The sequence below is a fragment of the Coregonus clupeaformis genome, chromosome 12 (genome assembly GCF_020615455.1).
Source record: "Coregonus clupeaformis isolate EN_2021a chromosome 12, ASM2061545v1, whole genome shotgun sequence".
Lineage (NCBI taxonomy): Eukaryota > Metazoa > Chordata > Actinopteri > Salmoniformes > Salmonidae > Coregonus > Coregonus clupeaformis.
In genome coordinates, this window is record NC_059203.1 from 14075112 (window position 1) to 14096315 (window position 21204).

Here is a 21204-nt window from a genome sequence, read left to right on the forward strand (position 1 = left end):
TCCTCTAGTCTCCCAGTGTCTGGTGGAAAGCAGACTGGACCAGGTTTTCCTCTAGTCTCCCAGTGTCTGGTGGACAGCAGACTGAACCAGGTTTTCCTCTAGTCTCCCAGTGTCTGGTGGACAGCAGACTGAACCAGGGTTTCCTCTAGTCTCCCAGTGTCTGGTGGACAGCAGACTGAACCAGGTTTTCCTCTAGTCTCCCAGTGTCTGGTGGAAAGCAGACTGAACCAGGTTTTCCTCTAGTCTCCCAGTGTCTGGTGGACAGCAGACTGAACCAGGTTTTCCTCTAGTCTCCCAGTGTCTGGTGGACAGCAGACTGAACCAGGTTTTCCTTTGGGATTTTGCCTGTGCTTAGCGCTTCAGTTTTCTTTTTTTACAAACAAATGTTCACGAATTGGCGTGAGAGCACATTCTGAAGAGAGGGACACGCCTTGTGCATCTAAACCACTCTCCCCTTCTTGACTCAACATTTTAATTTTAACCCAAGACACATTACCTTCACACTGACCTAAGGAACACACAAACGGTGTCATGTCCGAAGCAGTAGCAATTTATGGGAAACCAATGCAATTTCACTTTCTCCATTTTTATAAAATTGCTTGGCGTGCCAAGGCAAACACTCTCGTAGCCTTACATTGCCGATGCCTGTCTTAGAGTGATGGACTGTGCCATCCCCGCGGCCTCCGCAATGGATTAGTCCACTGAGAAGGACGGGCGCGAATCCGTCTCGTATGCCCCCCCCCAAAAAAAAAATGTTCGACCAGCAATCAACCAGTCGTCTAAATGGGGTCAGACCTAATTTTAACCCAAAATATTTTCCCCCTCTGTTTTTAATTGGAAACATTTATCTGTTTTTGTGTCCCAAATGGCAACTTGTTCCCTATATAGTGCACTACTTTTGACGAGGGCCTGTAGGTCACATTATAGGGTTTCATTTGGGATGCACATTCTGTCTGCCTGTGATTGTGCAGTGTCTGGCAATGAAACCCTGTAACACTTCACAATGTGGTAATGAGAGACCAAAGTATCACTTTATCTACTTCACCCAGAGTCAGATGAACTCGTGGATACCATTTTTATGTCTCTGCATCCAGTATGAAGGAAGTTAGAGGTTGTTTCGTGACGAAGTCTATAGTATCTAATAGCATGCTATCACTTACCATAGACTTCCAGGCATTGCGCTAATGCTAGTTAGCGCTTGCACGTTATGCTATTTAGCAACTTCCTTCAAACTACTCACAGACATAAAAATGGTATCCACAAGTTCATCTCACTCTGGGGGAAGTAGATTATTAGCTTCGTTGCCAAAATCCCTAAGTATCCCTTTAATAGTTTGTATTTTTCCTATTGGACTGATGGGAGAAGATCTGGCATGTCATCATATGGTTGTTACAGATATAAACTCTGTATAAACAGCTCTTAGGGCACCTTATTCTCCTCCTTAGTAACAGTTGTTGGGGCACCTTATTCTCCTCCTTAGTAACAGTTGTTGGGGCACCTTATCCTCCTCCTTAGTAACAGTTGTTGGGCACCTTATCCTCCTCCTTAGTAACAGTTGTTGGGGCACCTTATCCTCCTTAGTAACAGTTGTTGGGGCACCTTATCCTCCTTAGTAACAGTTGTTAGGGCACCTTATCCTCCTCCTTAGTAACAGTTGTTAGGGCACCTTATCCTCCTCCTTAGTAACAGTTGTTAGGGCAGTTGTTAGGGGGGGAGAGAAGCAAAGTTCAATCAATGTTAATGCCTGCATGTGGAGTTTGCGGCCCTTTTGGAATGCTAATAGTATTTTTAGGGAGTTCCTGACACAACACATACAACCACACAGCACGACTTTACCTCAGAACACACCATAACACACAGTACACTACAACACCACACAGCACGACTTTACCTCAGAACACACCATAACACACAGTACACTACAACACCGCAGAGCACGACTTTACCTCAGAACACACCATAACACACAGTACACTACAACACCACACAGCACGACTTTACCTCAGAACACACCATAACACACAGTACACTACAACACCACACAGCACGACTTTACCTCAGAACACACCATAACACACAGTACACTACAACACCGCACAGCACGACTTTACCTCAGAACACACCATAACACACAGTACACTACAACACCGCACAGCACAACTTTACCTCAGAACACACCATAACACACAGTACACTACAACACCGCACAGCACGACTTTACCTCAGAACACACCATAACACACAGTACACTACAACACCACACAGCACGACTTTACCTCAGAACACACCATAACACACAGTACACTACAACACCGCACAGCACGACTTTACCTCAGAACACACCATAACACACAGTACACTACAACACCGCACAGCTACGACTTTACCTCAGAACACACCATAACACACAGTACACTACAACACCGCACAGCACGACTTTACCTCAGAACACACCATAACACACAGTACACTACAACACCGCACAGCACGACTTTACCTCAGAACACACCATAACACACAGTACACTACAACACCGCACAGCACGACTTTACCTCAGAACACACCATAACACACAGTACACTACAACACCGCACAGCACGACTTTACCTCAGAACACACCATAACACACAGTACACTACAACACAGCACAGCACGACTTTACCTCAGAACACACCATAACACACAGTACACTACAACACCGCACAGCACGACTTTACCTCAGAACACACCATAACACACAGTACACTACAACACCGCACAGCACGACTTTACCTCAGAATACACCATAACACACAGTACACTACAACACCACACAGCACGACTTTACCTCAGAACACACCATAACACACAGTACACTACAACACCACACAGCACGACTTTACCTCAGAACACCACCATAACACACAGTACACTACAACACCACACAGCAATGCAGTGCTCCTGCGAACCACTATAGGTGCAGGACAGCTCACTGATAACCTATAGAGACCCACAGACCCACTCCCTCTGATAACCTACGGAGACCCACAGACCCACTCCCTCTGATAACCTACAGAGACCCACAGACCCACTCCCTCTGATAACCTACGGAGACCCACAGACCCACTCCCTCTGATAACCTACGGAGACCCACAGACCCACTCCCTCTGATAACCTACGGAGACCCACAGACCCACTGCCTCTGATAACCTACAGAGACCCACTCCCTCTGATAACCTACAGAGACCCACTCCCTCTGATAACCTACGGAGACCCACAGACCCACTCCCTCTGATAACCTACGGAGACCCACAGACCCACTCCCTCTGATAACCTACGGAGACCCACAGACCCACTCCCTCTGATAACCTACGGAGACCCACAGACCCACTCCCTCTGATAACCTACGGAGACCCACAGACCCACAGACCCACTCCCTCTGATAACCTACGGAGACCCACAGACCCACTCCCTCTGATAACCTATGGAGACCCACAGACCCACTCCCTCTGATAACCTACAGAGACCCACAGACCCACTCCCTCTGATAACCTACGGAGACCCACAGACCCACTCCCTCTGATAACCTACGGAGACCCACAGACCCACTCCCTCTGATAACCTACGGAGACCCACAGACCCACTCCCTCTGATAACCTACGGAGACCCACAGACCCACTCCCTCTGATAACCTACGGAGACCCACAGACCCACTCCCTCTGATAACCTATAGAGACCCACAGACCCACTCCCTCTGATAACCTACAGAGACCCACAGACCCACTCCCTCTGATAACCTACAGAGACCCACAGACCCACTCCCTCTGATAACCTACAGAGACCCACAGACCCACTCCCTCTGATAACCTACGGAGACCCACAGACCCACTCCCTCTGATAACCTACGGAGACCCTGTCACGAGAATGTTGTTATCTCAATGGTTGAACTCAACTATCACTCAAGCTTTGAATAATTCCCAGAGGGTGTAAGGCTCTGGTTTAATAATGAATTAAACAAAGTCCCGTTCTGCAATAGGTCCGTCTTTTTATTCATGAGATCTCTGGCGCTAAAAACACACACAGGCTTTATATATGCGTCCACACAAAGGAACTTTGCTCCGCCCACCTTTAGGCGGCCTGTGACTTTCCACAGTATAGAATGTTTCTTTCAGCAGTTTCTAGGTCCCCCCCTTACTATGGAATGTTCGTCTCCAACAGTTTCTAGGTCCCCCCCCCCTTACTATGGAATGTTCGTCTCCAACAGTTTCTACCCATCTTCCCTGTTTAGTGGTTTTATTGTCTTTATAACACTAACACAGTTTACACATTTATACAGTATCGGCGGGGTGGAAACACTTTCTTTCTTTACTTTACACATACAAATTCTTCTATCAGAGCGACAGACCCCACTCCTTCTGATTTGAGCTCTTCTCTGGAGCTGTGTTGAGTCGTGCAGTGAGGCAATCTGACGTGTTTGTGTGTGTGTCCTTGCCCCTTGTGCAGTGTACTGTCTAAGTCTCTGTTGGGTGGAAAGCAGACAGACATGTCTAGCTTGTTGTTCACTGGCAACAGGTAGTTGTTTCCGTGGAGACAGAGGTCGTTTCAGTAACCATGGGGACCAGAAGGAGCAGCACTACCAGTGGCAGTCATGTAAGGTTGTTTTCTAGAGGTTGACTGCAGCCCTGTGGTGCCGTCTTTCTCTGGTCTCTGATGGAAGAAGAAAGGACTTCTCTATAGTTCATTGAATAAACAGTTGTCAGAGGGTGCTACTCTGGAAGCCCAAACCCATCTCTGGACATGAGGTGTTGCATTTGAAAATACATCTTGCTGCAGCTTTATCAAGTTGGCTGCATCACCGCTTGGTATGGCAACTGCTTGGCATCCCGATCGTAAGGCTCTACATTGGGTAGTGCATACGTCCAGGTACATCACTGGGGCTGAGCTCCCTGCCATCCAGGACCTCTATACCAGGCGGTGTCAGAGGAAGGCCGAAGAAAAATGTCAGACTCCGGCCACCCAAGTCATCGACTGTTCTCTCTGCTACAACACGGCAAGCGGTACCAGAGCGCAAAATCTAGGACCAAAATGCTCCTGAACAGCTTCTACCCCCAAGCCATAAGACTGCGGAACAGTTAATAAAATGGCCACCAGGACTATTTGCTTTGACCCCCTTTAAAAAAATCTGCACTGGACTCTACCCGCACACTCACACATACCACACTGACACTTCAACACTCACACACGACATACACTCACACACACACACACACACACACACACAACATACACATTTTGATGCCACACTCACACACACACACACACACAACATACACATATTGATGCCACACTCACACACACACACACACACACACACGACATACACATATTGATGCCACACACACACACACGACATACACATATTGATGCCACACACACACACACGACATACACATATTGATGCCACACACACACACACACACACACACGACATACACATATTGATGCCACACACACACACACGACATACACATATTGATGCCACACACACACACACACACACACACACACACACACACACACACACACACACACACGACATACACATATTGATGCCACACACAGACACACACACACACTCTTCACGTACTCTGCTGCTACTCTGTTTTATTTTCTATCCTGATTGGCTAGGAGAGGAGGAGGGGGAGGGGGTGAGAGGAGGAGTTAGAGGGGGTGGGCGGGGAGAGGAGGAGCTGGAGGGGGGGGAGAGGAGGAAGACGAGGTGGAGGAAGGAGAGGTGAAGGAGAGGAGGGGACTGTGGCTCATTGGGAGAACTGCGGAGGTGGGTGGGAGGGAGGGAGGGAGGGAGGGAGGTGTACTGCCTGATGGAATAATTGCAGATGTGTGATCTAGGCAGTGTTTTGATGGATGTTTCGAAGGCTGTTTGTAGAAGTGAGGCCTCTGAGGTCAGGAGGATGGTGTTAAATCCACAGCAGCCCGGGTTGTGTTCATTGGGGCACATAACATAAAATGTTTTCAGATGTTTTGCAGCAGAAAATAAAAATTAACATTTCTTATTGGACAAATCCAGTTAATCACTTGTTGCCTCAGTGTTGTTCGGTTTGGTGCCTATTGAACAGGACCCTGTTCTCCTGGAAGCTGTGTGAACAGCCTGTTGGTTTAGTCTACATCATCTGTTCTCCTGGAAGCTGTGTGAACAGGCTGTTGGTTTAGTCTACATCTGTTCTCCTGGAAGCTGTGTGAACAGCCTGTTGGTTTAGTCTACATCATCTGTTCTCCTGGAAGCTGTGTGAACAGCCTGTTGGTTTAGTCTACATCATCTGTTCTCCTGGAAGCTGTGTGAACATCCTGTTGGTTTAGTCTACCTCTGTTCTCCTGGAAGCTGTGTGAACAGCCTGTTGGTTTAGTCTACATCATCTGTTCTCCTGGAAGCTGTGTGAACAGCCTGTTGGTTTAGTCTACCTCTGTTCTCCTGGAAGCTGTGTGAACAGGCTGTTGGTTTAGTCTACATCATCTGTTCTCCTGGAAGCTGTGTGAACAGCCTGTTGGTTTAGTCTACATCATCTGTTCTCCTGGAAGCTGTGTGAACAGCCTGTTGGTTTAGTCTACATCATCTGTTCTCCTGGAAGCTGTGTGAACAGCCTGTTGGTTTAGTCTACATCATCTGTTCTCCTGGAAGCTGTGTGAACAGGCTGTTGGTTTAGTCTACATCATCTGTTCTCCTGGAAGCTGTGTGAACAGCCTGTTGGTTTAGTCTACATCTGTTCTCCTGGAAGCTGTGTGAACAGCCTGTTGGTTTAGTCTACATCATCTGTTCTCCTGGAAGCTGTGTGAACAGCCTGTTGGTTTAGTCTACATCATCTGTTCCCTTGGAGGCTGTGTGAACAGCCTGTTGGTTTAGTCTACATCTGTTCTCCTGGAAGCTGTGTGAACAGCCTGTTGGTTTAGTCTACATCATCTGTTCTCCTGGAAGCTGTGTGAACAGCCTGTTGGTTTAGTCTACATCATCTGTTCTCCTGGAAGCTGTGTGAACAGCCTGTTGGTTTAGTCTACATCATCTGTTCTCCTGGAAGCTGTGTGAACAGGCTGTTGGTTTAGTCTACATCATCTGTTCTCCTGGAAGCTGTGTGAACAGCCTGTTGGTTTAGTCTACATCATCTGTTCTCCTGGAAGCTGTGTGAACAGCCTGTTGGTTTAGTCTACATCATCTGTTCTCCTGGAAGCTGTGTGAACAGCCTGTTGGTTTAGTCTACATCTGTTCTCCTGGAAGCTGTGTGAACAGCCTGTTGGTTTAGTCTACATCATCTGTTCTCCTGGAAGCTGTGTGAACAGCCTGTTGGTTTAGTCTACATCTGTTCTCCTGGAAGCTGTGTGAACAGGCTGTTGGTTTAGTCTACATCTGTTCTCCTGGAAGCTGTGTGAACAGCCTGTTGGTTTAGTCTACATCATCTGTTCTCCTGGAAGCTGTGTGAACAGCCTGTTGGTTTAGTCTACATCTGTTCTCCTGGAAGCTGTGTGAACAGCCTGTTGGTTTAGTCTACATCATCTGTTCTCCTGGAAGCTGTGTGAACAGCCTGTTGGTTTAGTCTACATCTGTTCTCCTGGAAGCTGTGTGAACAGCCTGTTGGTTTAGTCTACATCATCTGTTCTCCTGGAAGCTGTGTGAACAGCCTGTTGGTTTAGTCTACATCATCTGTTCTCCTGGAAGCTGTGTGAACAGCCTGTTGGTTTAGTCTACATCATCTGTTCTCCTGGAAGCTGTGTGAACAGCCTGTTGGTTTAGTCTACATCATCTGTTCTCCTGGAAGCTGTGTGAACAGGCTGTTGGTTTAGTCTACATCATCTGTTCTCCTGGAAGCTGTGTGAACAGCCTGTTGGTTTAGTCTACATCATCTGTTCTCCTGGAAGCTGTGTGAACAGCCTGTTGGTTTAGTCTACATCTGTTCTCCTGGAAGCTGTGTGAACAGCCTGTTGGTTTAGTCTACATCATCTGTTCTCCTGGAAGCTGTGTGAACAGGCTGTTGGTTTAGTCTACATCATCTGTTCTCCTGGAAGCTGTGTGAACAGCCTGTTGGTTTAGTCTACATCATCTGTTCTCCTGGAAGCTGTGTGAACAGCCTGTTGGTTTAGTCTACATCATCTGTTCTCCTGGAAGCTGTGTGAACAGCCTGTTGGTTTAGTCTACATCTGTTCTCCTGGAAGCTGTGTGAACAGCCTGTTGGTTTAGTCTACATCTGTTCTCCTGGAAGCTGTGTGAACAGCCTGTTGGTTTAGTCTACATCATCTGTTCTCCTGGAAGCTGTGTGAACAGCCTGTTGGTTTAGTCTACATCATCTGTTCTCCTGGAAGCTGTGTGAACAGCCTGTTGGTTTAGTCTACATCATCTGTTCTCCTGGAAGCTGTGTGAACAGGCTGTTGGTTTAGTCTACATCATCTGTTCTCCTGGAAGCTGTGTGAACAGCCTGTTGGTTTAGTCTACATCATCTGTTCTCCTGGAAGCTGTGTGAACAGCCTGTTGGTTTAGTCTACATCATCTGTTCTCCTGGAAGCTGTGTGAACAGCCTGTTGGTTTAGTCTACATCTGTTCTCCTGGAAGCTGTGTGAACAGCCTGTTGGTTTAGTCTACATCATCTGTTCTCCTGGAAGCTGTGTGAACAGCCTGTTGGTTTAGTCTACATCTGTTCTCCTGGAAGCTGTGTGAACAGGCTGTTGGTTTAGTCTACATCATCTGTTCTCCTGGAAGCTGTGTGAACAGCCTGTTGGTTTAGTCTACATCATCTGTTCTCCTGGAAGCTGTGTGAACAGCCTGTTGGTTTAGTCTACATCTGTTCTCCTGGAAGCTGTGTGAACAGCCTGTTGGTTTAGTCTACATCTGTTCTCCTGGAAGCTGTGTGAACAGCCTGTTGGTTTAGTCTACATCATCTGTTCTCCTGGAAGCTGTGTGAACATCCTGTTGGTTTAGTCTACATCATCTGTTCTCCTGGAAGCTGTGTGAACAGCCTGTTGGTTTAGTCTACATCATCTGTTCTCCTGGAAGCTGTGTGAACAGCCTGTTGGTTTAGTCTACATCATCTGTTCTCCTGGAAGCTGTGTGAACAGGCTGTTGGTTTAGTCTACATCATCTGTTCTCCTGGAAGCTGTGTGAACAGCCTGTTGGTTTAGTCTACATCATCTGTTCTCCTGGAAGCTGTGTGAACAGGCTGTTGGTTTAGTCTACATCATCTGTTCTCCTGGAAGCTGTGTGAACAGCCTGTTGGTTTAGTCTACATCTGTTCTCCTGGAAGCTGTGTGAACAGCCTGTTGGTTTAGTCTACATCATCTGTTCTCCTGGAAGCTGTGTGAACAGCCTGTTGGTTTAGTCTACATCTGTTCTCCTGGAAGCTGTGTGAATGCCAAGAGTGTGCAAAGCTGTCATCAAGGCAAAGGGTGGCTACTTTGAAGAATCTCAAATCTAAAATATATTTTGATTTGTTTAAGACTTTTTTTGGTTACTACATGATTCCATATTTAATTTCATAGTTTTGATGTCTTCACTATTATGCTACAATGTAGAAAATAGTAAAAATAAAGAAAAACCTTTGAATGAGTAGGTGTCTAAACTTTTGACTGGTAGTGTATATATTTTTTATTCATTCGGGTTCCCTGTACTGAATGGTTTGGTACGAATATGTGCTCCGTTACACCCCTATTATATACCCTGTTGTATTTTCCTGTATTGACTACCATAGAGTACCGGTGTATTTAGCTGGGGTTACTATGGCGTTGACTCACGTAGAGTACCGGTGTATTTAGCTGGGGTTACTATGGTGTTGACTGACGTAGAGTACCGGTGTATTTAGCTGGGGTTACTATGGCGTTGACTCACGTAGAGTACCGGTGTATTTAGCTGGGGTTACTATGGTGTTGACTGACGTAGAGTAACAGTGTATTTCTGTGTTTCCTGCAGTTCTACCTCCAGGACACTAAGAGCAGTAACGGGACGTTCATCAACAGCCAGCGTCTGAGCCGGGGGTCCGAGGAAAGCCCCCCCTGTGAGGTCCTCTCTGGTGACACCATCCAGTTCGGGGTCGACGTCACAGAGAACACGCGCAAAGGTACACACAACAATGATGTCAGGTATATGGTACACAACAATGTGTATGGTTAGTACACATCAGAGTTGGAAAGACCCCATATATTTTTTTTTGTTCCGTTCCACTGTTCCGACCAGCAAAATAAAGTTCGGAACCGGTTCGAACCCATAAAACGTTCATTTTTAAACCTCTGAAATCTACTTTAAAAAAAAAAAAAATTCACCATCGGGTAGAGCAGCTTGCTATGTATCCATTGGGTAGTGTAATATGCGACTGACATTTGGCGGGTGAGGAGAGCGCTGGGCATGAAGCGCTGGGCATCAAGCGCTGGGCATCTTGTTGTTATGACATGCATTATCAGAATTATACCTACGGAGGAGAGGCTTCTGTGAAGGAACTTTGAATGTACTTGAACTTCATTGAGTTGGCTTAGCTAACGTTGGACCAGAGCTAGCCCTTGGTCATGACTCTCAGTTCCGTTACATTACACATAATACCGCCTGCAGTTTGAGAGCTGGACCAGAGCTAGCTAACAAGCTAGCTAACAAGCTTGTGTGTGCAGAGCGGCCACCAGAATTTAAATAAAAACACGTCTTACCTTTTTGTAGTTAATAAATCCAATGTGAAACTTGATAACACTTGCATTGAAAAAGTGAATCCATTGTTGTCTAATTTAAAAAATCTATCTCCCTAATTTCTGAATCACGCCTTTAACGCCAGTAGCTACAGCAGACTTAGCGTCAGTAGCTACAGCAGACTTAGCGTCAGTAGCTACAGCAGACTTAGCGTCAGTAGCTACAGCAGACTTAGCGTCAGTAGCTACAGCAGACTTAGCGTCAGTAGCTACAGCAGACTTAGCGTCAGTAGCTACAGCAGACTTAGCGTCAGTAGCTACAGCAGACTTAGCGTCAGTAGCTACAGCAGACTTAGCGTCAGTAGCTACAGCAGACTTAGCGTCAGTAGCTACAGCAGACTTAGTGTCAGTAGCTACAGCAGACTTAGCGTCAGTAGCTACAGCAGACTTAGCGCCAGTAGCTACAGCAGACTTAGCGCCAGTAACTACAGCAGACTTAGCGCCAGTAGCTACAGCAGACTTAGCGCCAGTAGCTACAGCAGACTTAGCGCCAGTAGCTACAGCAGACTTAGCGTCAGTAGCTACAGCAGACTTAGCGTCAGTAGCTACAGCAGACTTAACGTCAGTAGCTACAGCAGACTTAGCGTCAGTAGCTACAGCAGACTTAGAGTCAGTAGCTACAGCAGACTTAGCGTCAGTAGCTACAGCAGACTTAGCGTCAGTAGCTACAGCAGACTTAGCGCCAGTAGCTACAGCAGACTTAGCGCCAGTAGCTACAGCAGACTTAGCGTCAGTAGCTACAGCAGACTTAGCGTCAGTAGCTACAGCAGACTTAGCGTCAGTAGCTACAGCAGACTTAGCGCCAGTAGCTACAGCAGACTTAGCGTCAGTAGCTACAGCAGACTTAGCGTCAGTAGCTACAGCAGACTTAGCGTCAGTAGCTACAGCAGACTTAGCGTCAGTAGCTACAGCAGACTTAGCGTCAGTAGCTACAGCAGACTTAGCGTCAGTAGCTACAGCAGACTTAGCGGCAGTAGCTACAGCAGACTTAGCGCCAGTAGCTACAGCAGACTTAGCGTCAGTAGCTACAGCAGACTTAGCGCCAGTAGCTACAGCAGACTTAGCGCCAGTAGCTACAGCAGACTTAGCGGGCGCCAGTAGCTACAGCAGACTTAGCGTGCGCCAGTAGCTACAGCAGACTTAGCGGGCGCCAGTAGCTACAGCAGACTTAGCGCCAGTAGCTACAGCAGACTTAGCGCCAGTAGCTACAGCAGACTTAGCGCCAGTAGCTACAGCAGACTTAGCGTCAGTAGCTACAGCAGACTTAGCGTCAGTAGCTACAGCAGACTTAGCGTCAGTAGCTACAGCAGACTTAGCGGCAGTAGCTACAGCAGACTTAGCGGCAGTAGCTACAGCAGACTTAGCGGCAGTAGCTACAGCAGACTTAGCGCCAGTAGCTACAGCAGACTTAGCGCCAGTAGCTACAGCAGACTTAGCGCCAGTAGCTACAGCAGACTTAGCGTCAGTAGCTACAGCAGACTTAGCGTCAGTAGCTACAGCAGACTTAGCGCCAGTAGCTACAGCAGACTTAGCGCCAGTAGCTACAGCAGACTTAGCGGGCGCCAGTAGCTACAGCAGACTTAGCGTGCGCCAGTAGCTACAGCAGACTTAGCGGGCGCCAGTAGCTACAGCAGACTTAGCGCCAGTAGCTACAGCAGACTTAGCGCCAGTAGCTACAGCAGACTTAGCGTCAGTAGCTACAGCAGACTTAGCGTCAGTAGCTACAGCAGACTTAGCGCCAGTAGCTACAGCAGACTTAGCGCCAGTAGCTACAGCAGACTTAGCGCCAGTAGCTACAGCAGACTTAGCGCCAGTAGCTACAGCAGACTTAACGCCAGTAGCTACAGCAGACTTAGCGCCAGTAGCTACAGCAGACTTAGCGCCAGTAGCTACAGCAGACTTAGCGCCAGTAGCTACAGCAGACTTAGCGCCAGTAGCTACAGCAGACTTAGCGTCAGTAGCTACAGCAGACTTAGCGTCAGTAGCTACAGCAGACTTAGCGCCAGTAGCTACAGCAGACTTAGCGCCAGTAGCTACAGCAGACTTAGCGCCAGTAGCTACAGCAGACTTAGCGTCAGTAGCTACAGCAGACTTAGCGGGCGCCAGTAGCTACAGCAGACTTAGCGTGCGCCAGTAGCTACAGCAGACTTAGCGTGCGCCAGTAGCTACAGCAGACTTAGCGTGCGCCAGTAGCTACAGCAGACTTAGCGCCAGTAGCTACAGCAGACTTAGCGCCAGTAGCTACAGCAGACTTAGCGTCAGTAGCTACAGCAGACTTAGCGTCAGTAGCTACAGCAGACTTAGCGTCAGTAGCTACAGCAGACTTAGCGTCAGTAGCTACAGCAGACTTAGCGTCAGTAGCTACAGCAGACTTAGCGTCAGTAGCTACAGCAGACTTAGCGTCAGTAGCTACAGCAGACTTAGCGTCAGTAGCTACAGCAGACTTAGCGTCAGTAGCTACAGCAGACTTAGCGTCAGTAGCTACAGCAGACTTAGCGTCAGTAGCTACAGCAGACTTAGCGGGCGCCAGTAGCTACAGCAGACTTAGCGTGCGCCAGTAGCTACAGCAGACTTAGCGTGCGCCAGTAGCTACAGCAGACTTAGCGGGCGCCAGTAGCTACAGCAGACTTAGCGGGCGCCAGTAGCTACAGCAGACTTAGCGGGCGCCAGTAGCTACAGCAGACTTAGCGAGCGCCAGTAGCTACAGCAGACTTAGCGAGCGCCAGTAGCTACAGCAGACTTAGCGCCAGTAGCTACAGCAGACTTAGCGCCAGTAGCTACAGCAGACTTAGCGCCAGTAGCTACAGCAGACTTAGCGTCAGTAGCTACAGCAGACTTAGCGTCAGTAGCTACAGCAGACTTAGCGTCAGTAGCTACAGCAGACTTAGCGTCAGTAGCTACAGCAGACTTAGCACCAGTAGCTACAGCAGACTTAGCGCCAGTAGCTACAGCAGACTTAGCGTCAGTAGCTACAGCAGACTTAGCGCCAGTAGCTACAGCAGACTTAGCGCCAGTAGCTACAGCAGACTTAGCGTCAGTAGCTACAGCAGACTTAGCGGGCGTCAGTAGCTACAGCAGACTTAGCGGGCGCCAGTAGCTACAGCAGACTTAGCGGGCGCCAGTAGCTACAGCAGACTTAGCGGGCGCCAGTAGCTACAGCAGACTTAGCGGGCGCCAGTAGCTACAGCAGACTTAGCGGGCGCCAGTAGCTACAGCAGACTTAGCGCCAGTAGCTACAGCAGACTTAGCGCCAGTAGCTACAGCAGACTTAGCGTCAGTAGCTACAGCAGACTTAGCGTGCTTCGGGGGGAGGGGCAGGTAGCCTACACACACGCTGGCAAAGATGTGGTCCTCTGTAGCTCAGCTGGTAGAGCACGGCGCTTGTAACGCCAAGGTAGTGGGTTCGATCCCCGGGACCACCCATACACAAAAAATGTATGCACGCATGACTGTAAGTCGCTTTGGATAAAAGCGTCTGCTAAATGGCATATTATTATTATTATTATTATTATGTTCAGCTGGCAGGCAGACACTGGAATACGTTTCTGAGTGACCGTGAGGGCTTTGTTCCTTGAACCAGTTCCAACCCCTGGTTTGAAGTTACTAAAACGCAACAAAGCTATTGGGAAGGTCAGAAGATAATCAGGCAATAATTTTGTATGATCTTCTGTGGAGAAAAGAACATCCTCATTGATGTTCTGTCTCTCCCCCCCCCCCCAAGTCTGATTTAGTGCCTGGTCTTGTCCACTCTGTTCTAATGAGGCGTGTGTAGAGGGAAACAGAAGACACGCGTGTTCCTGAGAGTCTTCTCTTTCAGTGATGGGGTCATAATATTCAGTATCTTAAAACGGTTCAAGTGAGAGAAGCACATTATTGGGAAGAAAACCTCTGTTTATTACATTTGTATCTAGCGGTTACCGGAGGTTACTCTGAGGTCTAGCCTGTGGTATAGTCTGAAAGCCCTCAATTGTACTAAATGGGGCATTCTGGGAAGTACGTCCATCGCTATGGTACACGTAGAGGGCTACACAACATAAAGGCTATTATCCCCCCCCAAAGTGTGCACTTGGTCACATCCCTTCACTGATTTGAAAGGGAATAACTGGTTAAACAAATATGGTAGAAATTAGCCCATAGGGGTGTAACGGTACATGTATTGGTACTGAACTGTTCAGTGTGGGGACCTCGGTTCGGTCCGCACTGTGAACCCGTGTAAATACATAAAACAATATTTACCAAATAGAAAACACTAGGCCTGTAGACTTTGCCTATGCTGCATTGTAGGCTTATGCCTCTTGAGTAAATCTGAGCTGAAAAAACTATTCAGGCCTATTTCCACTAATACAGCCACATGTTGTAATTAACATTCAAATCTTAATTGCCGCATTTCAAATGGTCCTTTTTGTGAGGAGCAACTGAGAACTAGTTCTGTACGATGGGGTTGATCAACCGGAATTGGGAGGGTCCTCTATCCTTTTCAAATGTCCAGTTTAGTTACATTTTGTATTCCCAGTAGATTAAAGCTGCGATGGACAGAGTTGTGGATAAAAAGTTAAGTATGTTGACGGCAATAGCCTATGCAGCTGCCAACACCTCAAATATCTGACAGGTTTACACTGACCTCACCCCATTATTCTGGAGCAAGACGGTAGCACAAAAACATGGTCTCCCCTCTGCATTCAAGCAGCCCTTGGACAAAGAAACAACATGGTCTCCCCTCTGCATTCAAGCAGCCCTTGGACAAAGACATTACAAGAGCGATCGTTAGGTTATGTTTATATTTTTTACAGTCTATGATTTATAGCCGCAGATATTCGTGGTTGAGAAGAATAGGGGGTTTCAGCACCTCGTGAAAGTGCTCGAGCAACGTTATGAACATCCCTCTTGCACCCATTTCAGCCAACGGGTAGAACCCACTCTAATAATAGCAAGCCAATGCACCCTGTAACAGTGACATCACATTTTCCGCGCTACAGACACGCCCCCTTTGAGTCACAAGTGTGCATCTGCCACTGAAGGAGGCAGTGTCGTGGTGCGTTCGTAAACCAAGTGGGAATTTCAATACAGCAGGTGTAGACCTTACCGTGAAATGCTTACAGACGAGCCCTTTCCCAACAATGCAGAGTTCAAAAGTAAGACGACATGCAGTGCGTTCGGAAAGTATTCAGACCCCTTCACTTTCTCCACATTTTTGTTACGTTAGTCTTATTCTAAAATGTATTAAATTGTTTTTTCCCCCTCATTTAATCTACACACAATACCCCATAATGACAAAGCAAAAGCAGGCTTTTAGAAATTTTTGCAAATGTATTAAACATAAAAATAAAAATAAACACATTTACATAAGTATTCCAACCCTTTACTCAGTATTTTGTTGAAGCACCATTGACAGTGATTACAGCCTCAAGGCTTCTTGGGTATGACGCTACAAGCTTGGCACACCTGTATTTGGGGAGTTTCTCCCATTCTTCTCTGCAGATCCTCTCAAGCGCTGTCAGGTTGGATGGGGAGCGTCGCTGCACAGCTATTTTCAGGTGTCTCCAGAGATGTTCGATCGGGTTCAAGTCCGGGCTCTGGCTGGGACACTTTACTGCATTATGATACAACTGGACTTACCATGTATTGGTCTACCTGTATTATACTGGACTTACCATGTATTGGTCTACCTGTATTATACTGGACTTACCATGTATTGGTCTACCTGTATTATACTGCACTTACCATGTATTGGTCTACCTGTATTATACTGGACTTACCATGTATTGGTCTACCTGTATTATACTGGACTTACCATGTATTGGTCTACCTGTATTATACTGGACCTAACGTGTATTGGTCTACCTGTATTATACTGGACTTACCATGTATTGGTCTACCTGTATTATACTGGACTTACCATGTATTGGTCTACCTGTATTATACTGGACCTAACGTGTATTGGTCTACCTGTATTATACTGGACTTACCATGTATTGGTCTACCTGTATTATACTGGACTTACCATGTATTGGTCTACCTGTATTATACTGACTTACCATGTATTGGTCTACCTGTATTATACTGGACTTACCATGTATTGGTCTACCTGTATTATACAGATGTTTAACTTTACCCTGCTTTAGAGACTGGGAGAAATGCTAGTTTTACATTTTATTTTATCTTCAAACTCTCTTAGTTGTCTTTTTAATATGTCATCTAACAATGACCCTTTTTGGAGCCTCGTCAGTGGCTCTTTATGGTTGGTCATTGTTTATATAGGATTGTGGTGGTGTTTGACAATAACATGATAACACGTGTGTTCCAGTTACTCATGGCTGCATAGTTTCTACAATCAAGCTGTTTCTACCGGACGGCATGGAGGCTCGACGACGATCAGAGTAAGTAGTACTAATATGTAGCTGATAGTTCTGGCATTCCCATTAAACTGCTGTTACAAACGACCAGTGGGGGGTCTACTAAGGTACCAGTGGGGGGGTCTACTAAGGTACCAGTGGGGTGGGTCTACTAAGGTACCAGTGGGGTGGGTCTACTAAGGTACCAGTGGGGGGGTCTACTAAGGTACCAGTGGGGGGGTCTACTAAGGTACCAGTGGGGTGGGGTCTACTAAGGTACCAGTGGGGTGGGGTCTACTAAGGTACCAGTGGGGTGGGGTCTACTAAGGTACCAGTGGGGTGGGGTCTACTAAGGTACCAGTGGTGGGGTCTACTAAGGTACCAGTGGGGGGGCTACTAAGGTACCAGCCACGTTGGCAGGTCAGAATGTCCAATTCGCCAGCCACGTTGGCAGGTAGTCACACTCTGGCCTCTACGATAAGTGCCATGGGATCTTTAGTGACCACAGAGAGTCAGGACACTTGTTTAACGTCCCATCCGAAAGACTGCACCCTATCCAGGGTAATGTCCCTGGGACAGGGCGCCTCCTACTCGGTGCCGATTTTAGCATATAAATCTTGGTGGGGCAAACTCGAAATGTTTTTTTTTAGATGCAGGCCAGCAAAGCAACTACACATCACAATACTGAACAATACATTAATCAAATCAAATCAAATTGTATTGGTCGCCGCTACCACGTGTTTAGCAGATGTTATAGCGGGTGTAGCGAAATGCTTGTGCTTCTAGCTCCGACAGTGCAGTAATATCTAACAATTTCACAACATATACCCAATACACACAAAACTAGTAAGGAATGGGATTTAAGAATATATACATATATGGACAAGCAATGACAGAGCGGCATGGACTAAGATACAATAGAATATTATAGAATAGAATGCAGTATATACATATGAGATGAGTAGTGCAAGATATGTAAACATTATTAAAGTGACTAGTGTTCCATTTCTTAAAGTGGTCAGTGATTTCTATAGGCAGCAGCAGCCTCTAATGTGCTAGTGATGGCTATTTAACAGTCTGATGGCCTTGAGATAGAAGCTGTTTTTTATTCTCTCGGTCCCAGCTTTGATGCACCTGTACTGACCTCGCCTTCTGGATGATAGCGGGGTGAACAGGCAGTGGCTCGGGTGGTTGATGTCCTTGATGATCTTTTTGGCCTTCCTGTGACATCGGGTGCTGTATGTGTCTTGGAGGGAGGGTAGTTTGCCCCCGGTAATCCGTTCGGAGACCGCACCACCCTCTGGAGAGCCCTGCCGTTGTGGGCGGTGCAGTTGCCGTACCAGGCGGTGATACAGCCTGACAGGATGCTCTCAATTGTGCATCTGTAAAAGTTTGTGAGGGTTTTAGGGGCCAAGCCAAATTTCTTCAGCCTCCTGAGGTTGAAGAGGCTCTGTTGCGCCTTCTTCACCACACTGTCTGCGTGGGTGGACCATTTCAGTTTGTCGGTGATGTGTACTCCAAGAAGCTTTCCACCTTCTCCACTGCGGTCTCGTCGATGTGGATAGGGGGGTGCACCCTCTGCTGTTTCCTAAAGTCCACGATCATCTCCTTTGACAGAGCTGGTGTAACTACATTTACATTTACATTTTAGTCATTTAGCAGACGCTCTTATCCAGAGCGACTTACAGGAGCAATTAGGGTTAAGTGCCTTGCTCAAGGGCACATTTACGTCATTTAGCAGACGCTCTTGTCCAGAGCGACTCACAAATTGATGCATTCACCCTATAGCCAGTGGGATAACCACTTTACAATTTTGGGGGGGGGGGTAGAAGGATTACTTTATCCTATCCCAGGTATTCCTTAAAGAGGTGGGGTTTCAAATGTCTCCGGAAGGTGGTGAGTGACTCTACGCTGTGGGGGTAGAAGGATTACTTTATCCTATCCCAGGTATTCCTTAAAGAGGTGGGGTTTCAAATGTCTCCGGAAGGTGGTGAGCGACTCCGCTGTGTGTGTGTGTGGGGGGGGGGTAGAAGGATTGCTTTATCCTATCCCAGGTATTCCTTAACTGAGTCAGGTTTGTAGGCCTCCTTGCTCGCACATGCTTTTTCAGTTCTGCCCACACATTTTCTACAGGATTGAGGTCAGGGCTTTGTGATGGCCACTCCAATACCTTGACTTTGTTGTCCTTAAGCCATTTTGCCACAACTTTGGAAGTATGCTTGGGGTCATTGTCCATTTGGAAGACCCATTTGCGACCAAGCTTTAACTTCCTGACTGATGTCTTGAGATGTTGCTTCAATATATCCACATAATTTTCCTTCCTCATGATGCCATCTATTTTGTGAAGTGCACCAGTCCCTCCTGCAGCAAAGCACCCCCACAGCATGATGCTGCCACCCCCGTGCTTAATATGCCATTTAGCAGACGCTTTTATCCAAAGCGACTTAGTCATTTGTGCATACATTTTTACGTATGGGTGGTCCCGGGGATCGAACCCACTACCCTGGCGTTACAAGCGCCATGCTCTACCAATTGAGCTACAGAGGACCACTCACGGTTGGGATGGTCATTATGGCCAAACAGTTCTATTTTTGTTTCATCAGACCAGAAGACATTTCTCCAAAAAGTGCAATCTTTGTCCCCATGTGCAGTTGCAAACCGTAGTCTGGCTTTTTTATGGCTGTTCTGGAGCAGTGGCTTCTTCCTTGCTGAGCGGCCTTTCAGGTTATGTCGATTTAGGACTTGTTTTACTGTGTATATAGATACTTTTGTACGTGTTTCCTCCAGCATCTTCACAAGGTCCTTTGCTGTTTTTCTGGGATTGATTTGCACTTTTCGCACCAAAATCGTTTCATCTCTAGGAGACAGAAGTCTCTCCTTCCTGAGCGGTATGACGGCTGCGTGGTCCCCATGGTGTTTATACTTGCATACTATTGTTTGTACAGATGAACGTGGTACCTTCAGGCGTTTGGAAATTGCTCCCAAGGATGAACCAGACTTCTTTTGGTTTTCCCATGATGTCAAGCAAAGAGGCACTGAGTTTGAAGGTAGGCCTTGAAATACATCCACAGGTACACCTCCAATTGACTCAAATTATGTCAATTAGCCTATCAGAATATTCTAAAGCCATGACATCATTTTCTGGAATTTTCCAAGCTGTTTAAAGCACAGTCAACTTAGTGTATGTAAACTTCTGACCCACTGGAATTGTGATACAGTGAATTATAAGTGAAATAATCTGTCTGTAAACAATTGTTGTAAAATTACTTGTGTCATGCAGAAAGTAGATGTCCTAACCGACTTGCCAAAACTATAGTTTGTTAACAAGACATTTGTGGAGTGGTTGAAAAACAAGTTTTAATGACTCCAACCTAAGTGTATGTAAACTTCCGACTTCAACTGTACCTTTGCTTTCTTGGGTACAGGAACAATGGTGGCCATCTTGAAGCATGTGGGAACAGCAGACTGGGATAGGGAGAGATTGAATATGTCCATAAACACACCAGCCAGCTGGTCTGCGCATGCTCTGAGGACGCGGCTAGGGATGCCGTCTGGGCCGGCAGCCTTGCGGGGGTTAACATGCTTAAATGTCTTACTCACGTCGGCCACGGAGAACGAGAGGCCACAGTCCTTGGTAGTGGGCCTCGTCAGTGGCACTGTGTTATCCTCAAAGCGGGCGAAGGTGTTTAGCTTGCCTGGACTATAACGGTGACTAACGGTGCCCACAAACTGTTAGGGCCTACATAAAGCTTTTCCAACAGCAGAGCTTTCTTTTCAGCACCATGTAGTGAATCCTTACCACTGCTACACCTTGCTATCAGCCTCATTTACTGCCTTAAAAAAAAACATAGCTGATATGGCTGACTTGCTTAAACAAATGTGGTTTCGACCAGGACCAACCTTGCTTAGCTTCAGAGGCCAGCCAGCCAATAGGATGCAGGGTGGTGCGCTGCTGGCATATAAAAAAAACAACAATAGTCAAGTAGAGCCACGTGCGATTTGTGATTTTATAGTAATATAAATGCTGCAGTAGCTGTTCCCAAAGTATTTCTGCTGTTTTGTTTCCTATCTGGTAATGCACTAAGAAATCTGAATCCTAAAGGTATAGCTATTTCACCTCATGCAACACTACATGGCTGGTGGGCTCTGTGCTTTGAGTGAATCGCTG

The 21204-nt window shown here is 46.9% G+C and overlaps 1 protein-coding gene across 1 annotated transcript in view; it reads left to right on the forward strand.

Annotated features, from left to right (window-relative positions):
- Positions 1 to 21204, forward strand: part of slmapa (sarcolemma associated protein a) — a 190915-nt gene that overhangs the window by 37011 nt on the left and 132700 nt on the right. The window contains 2 exon segments of the mRNA XM_045223708.1: positions 9944 to 10091; positions 17009 to 17081. Of these exon segments, the coding sequence (XP_045079643.1) occupies positions 9944 to 10091; positions 17009 to 17081 (221 nt within the window).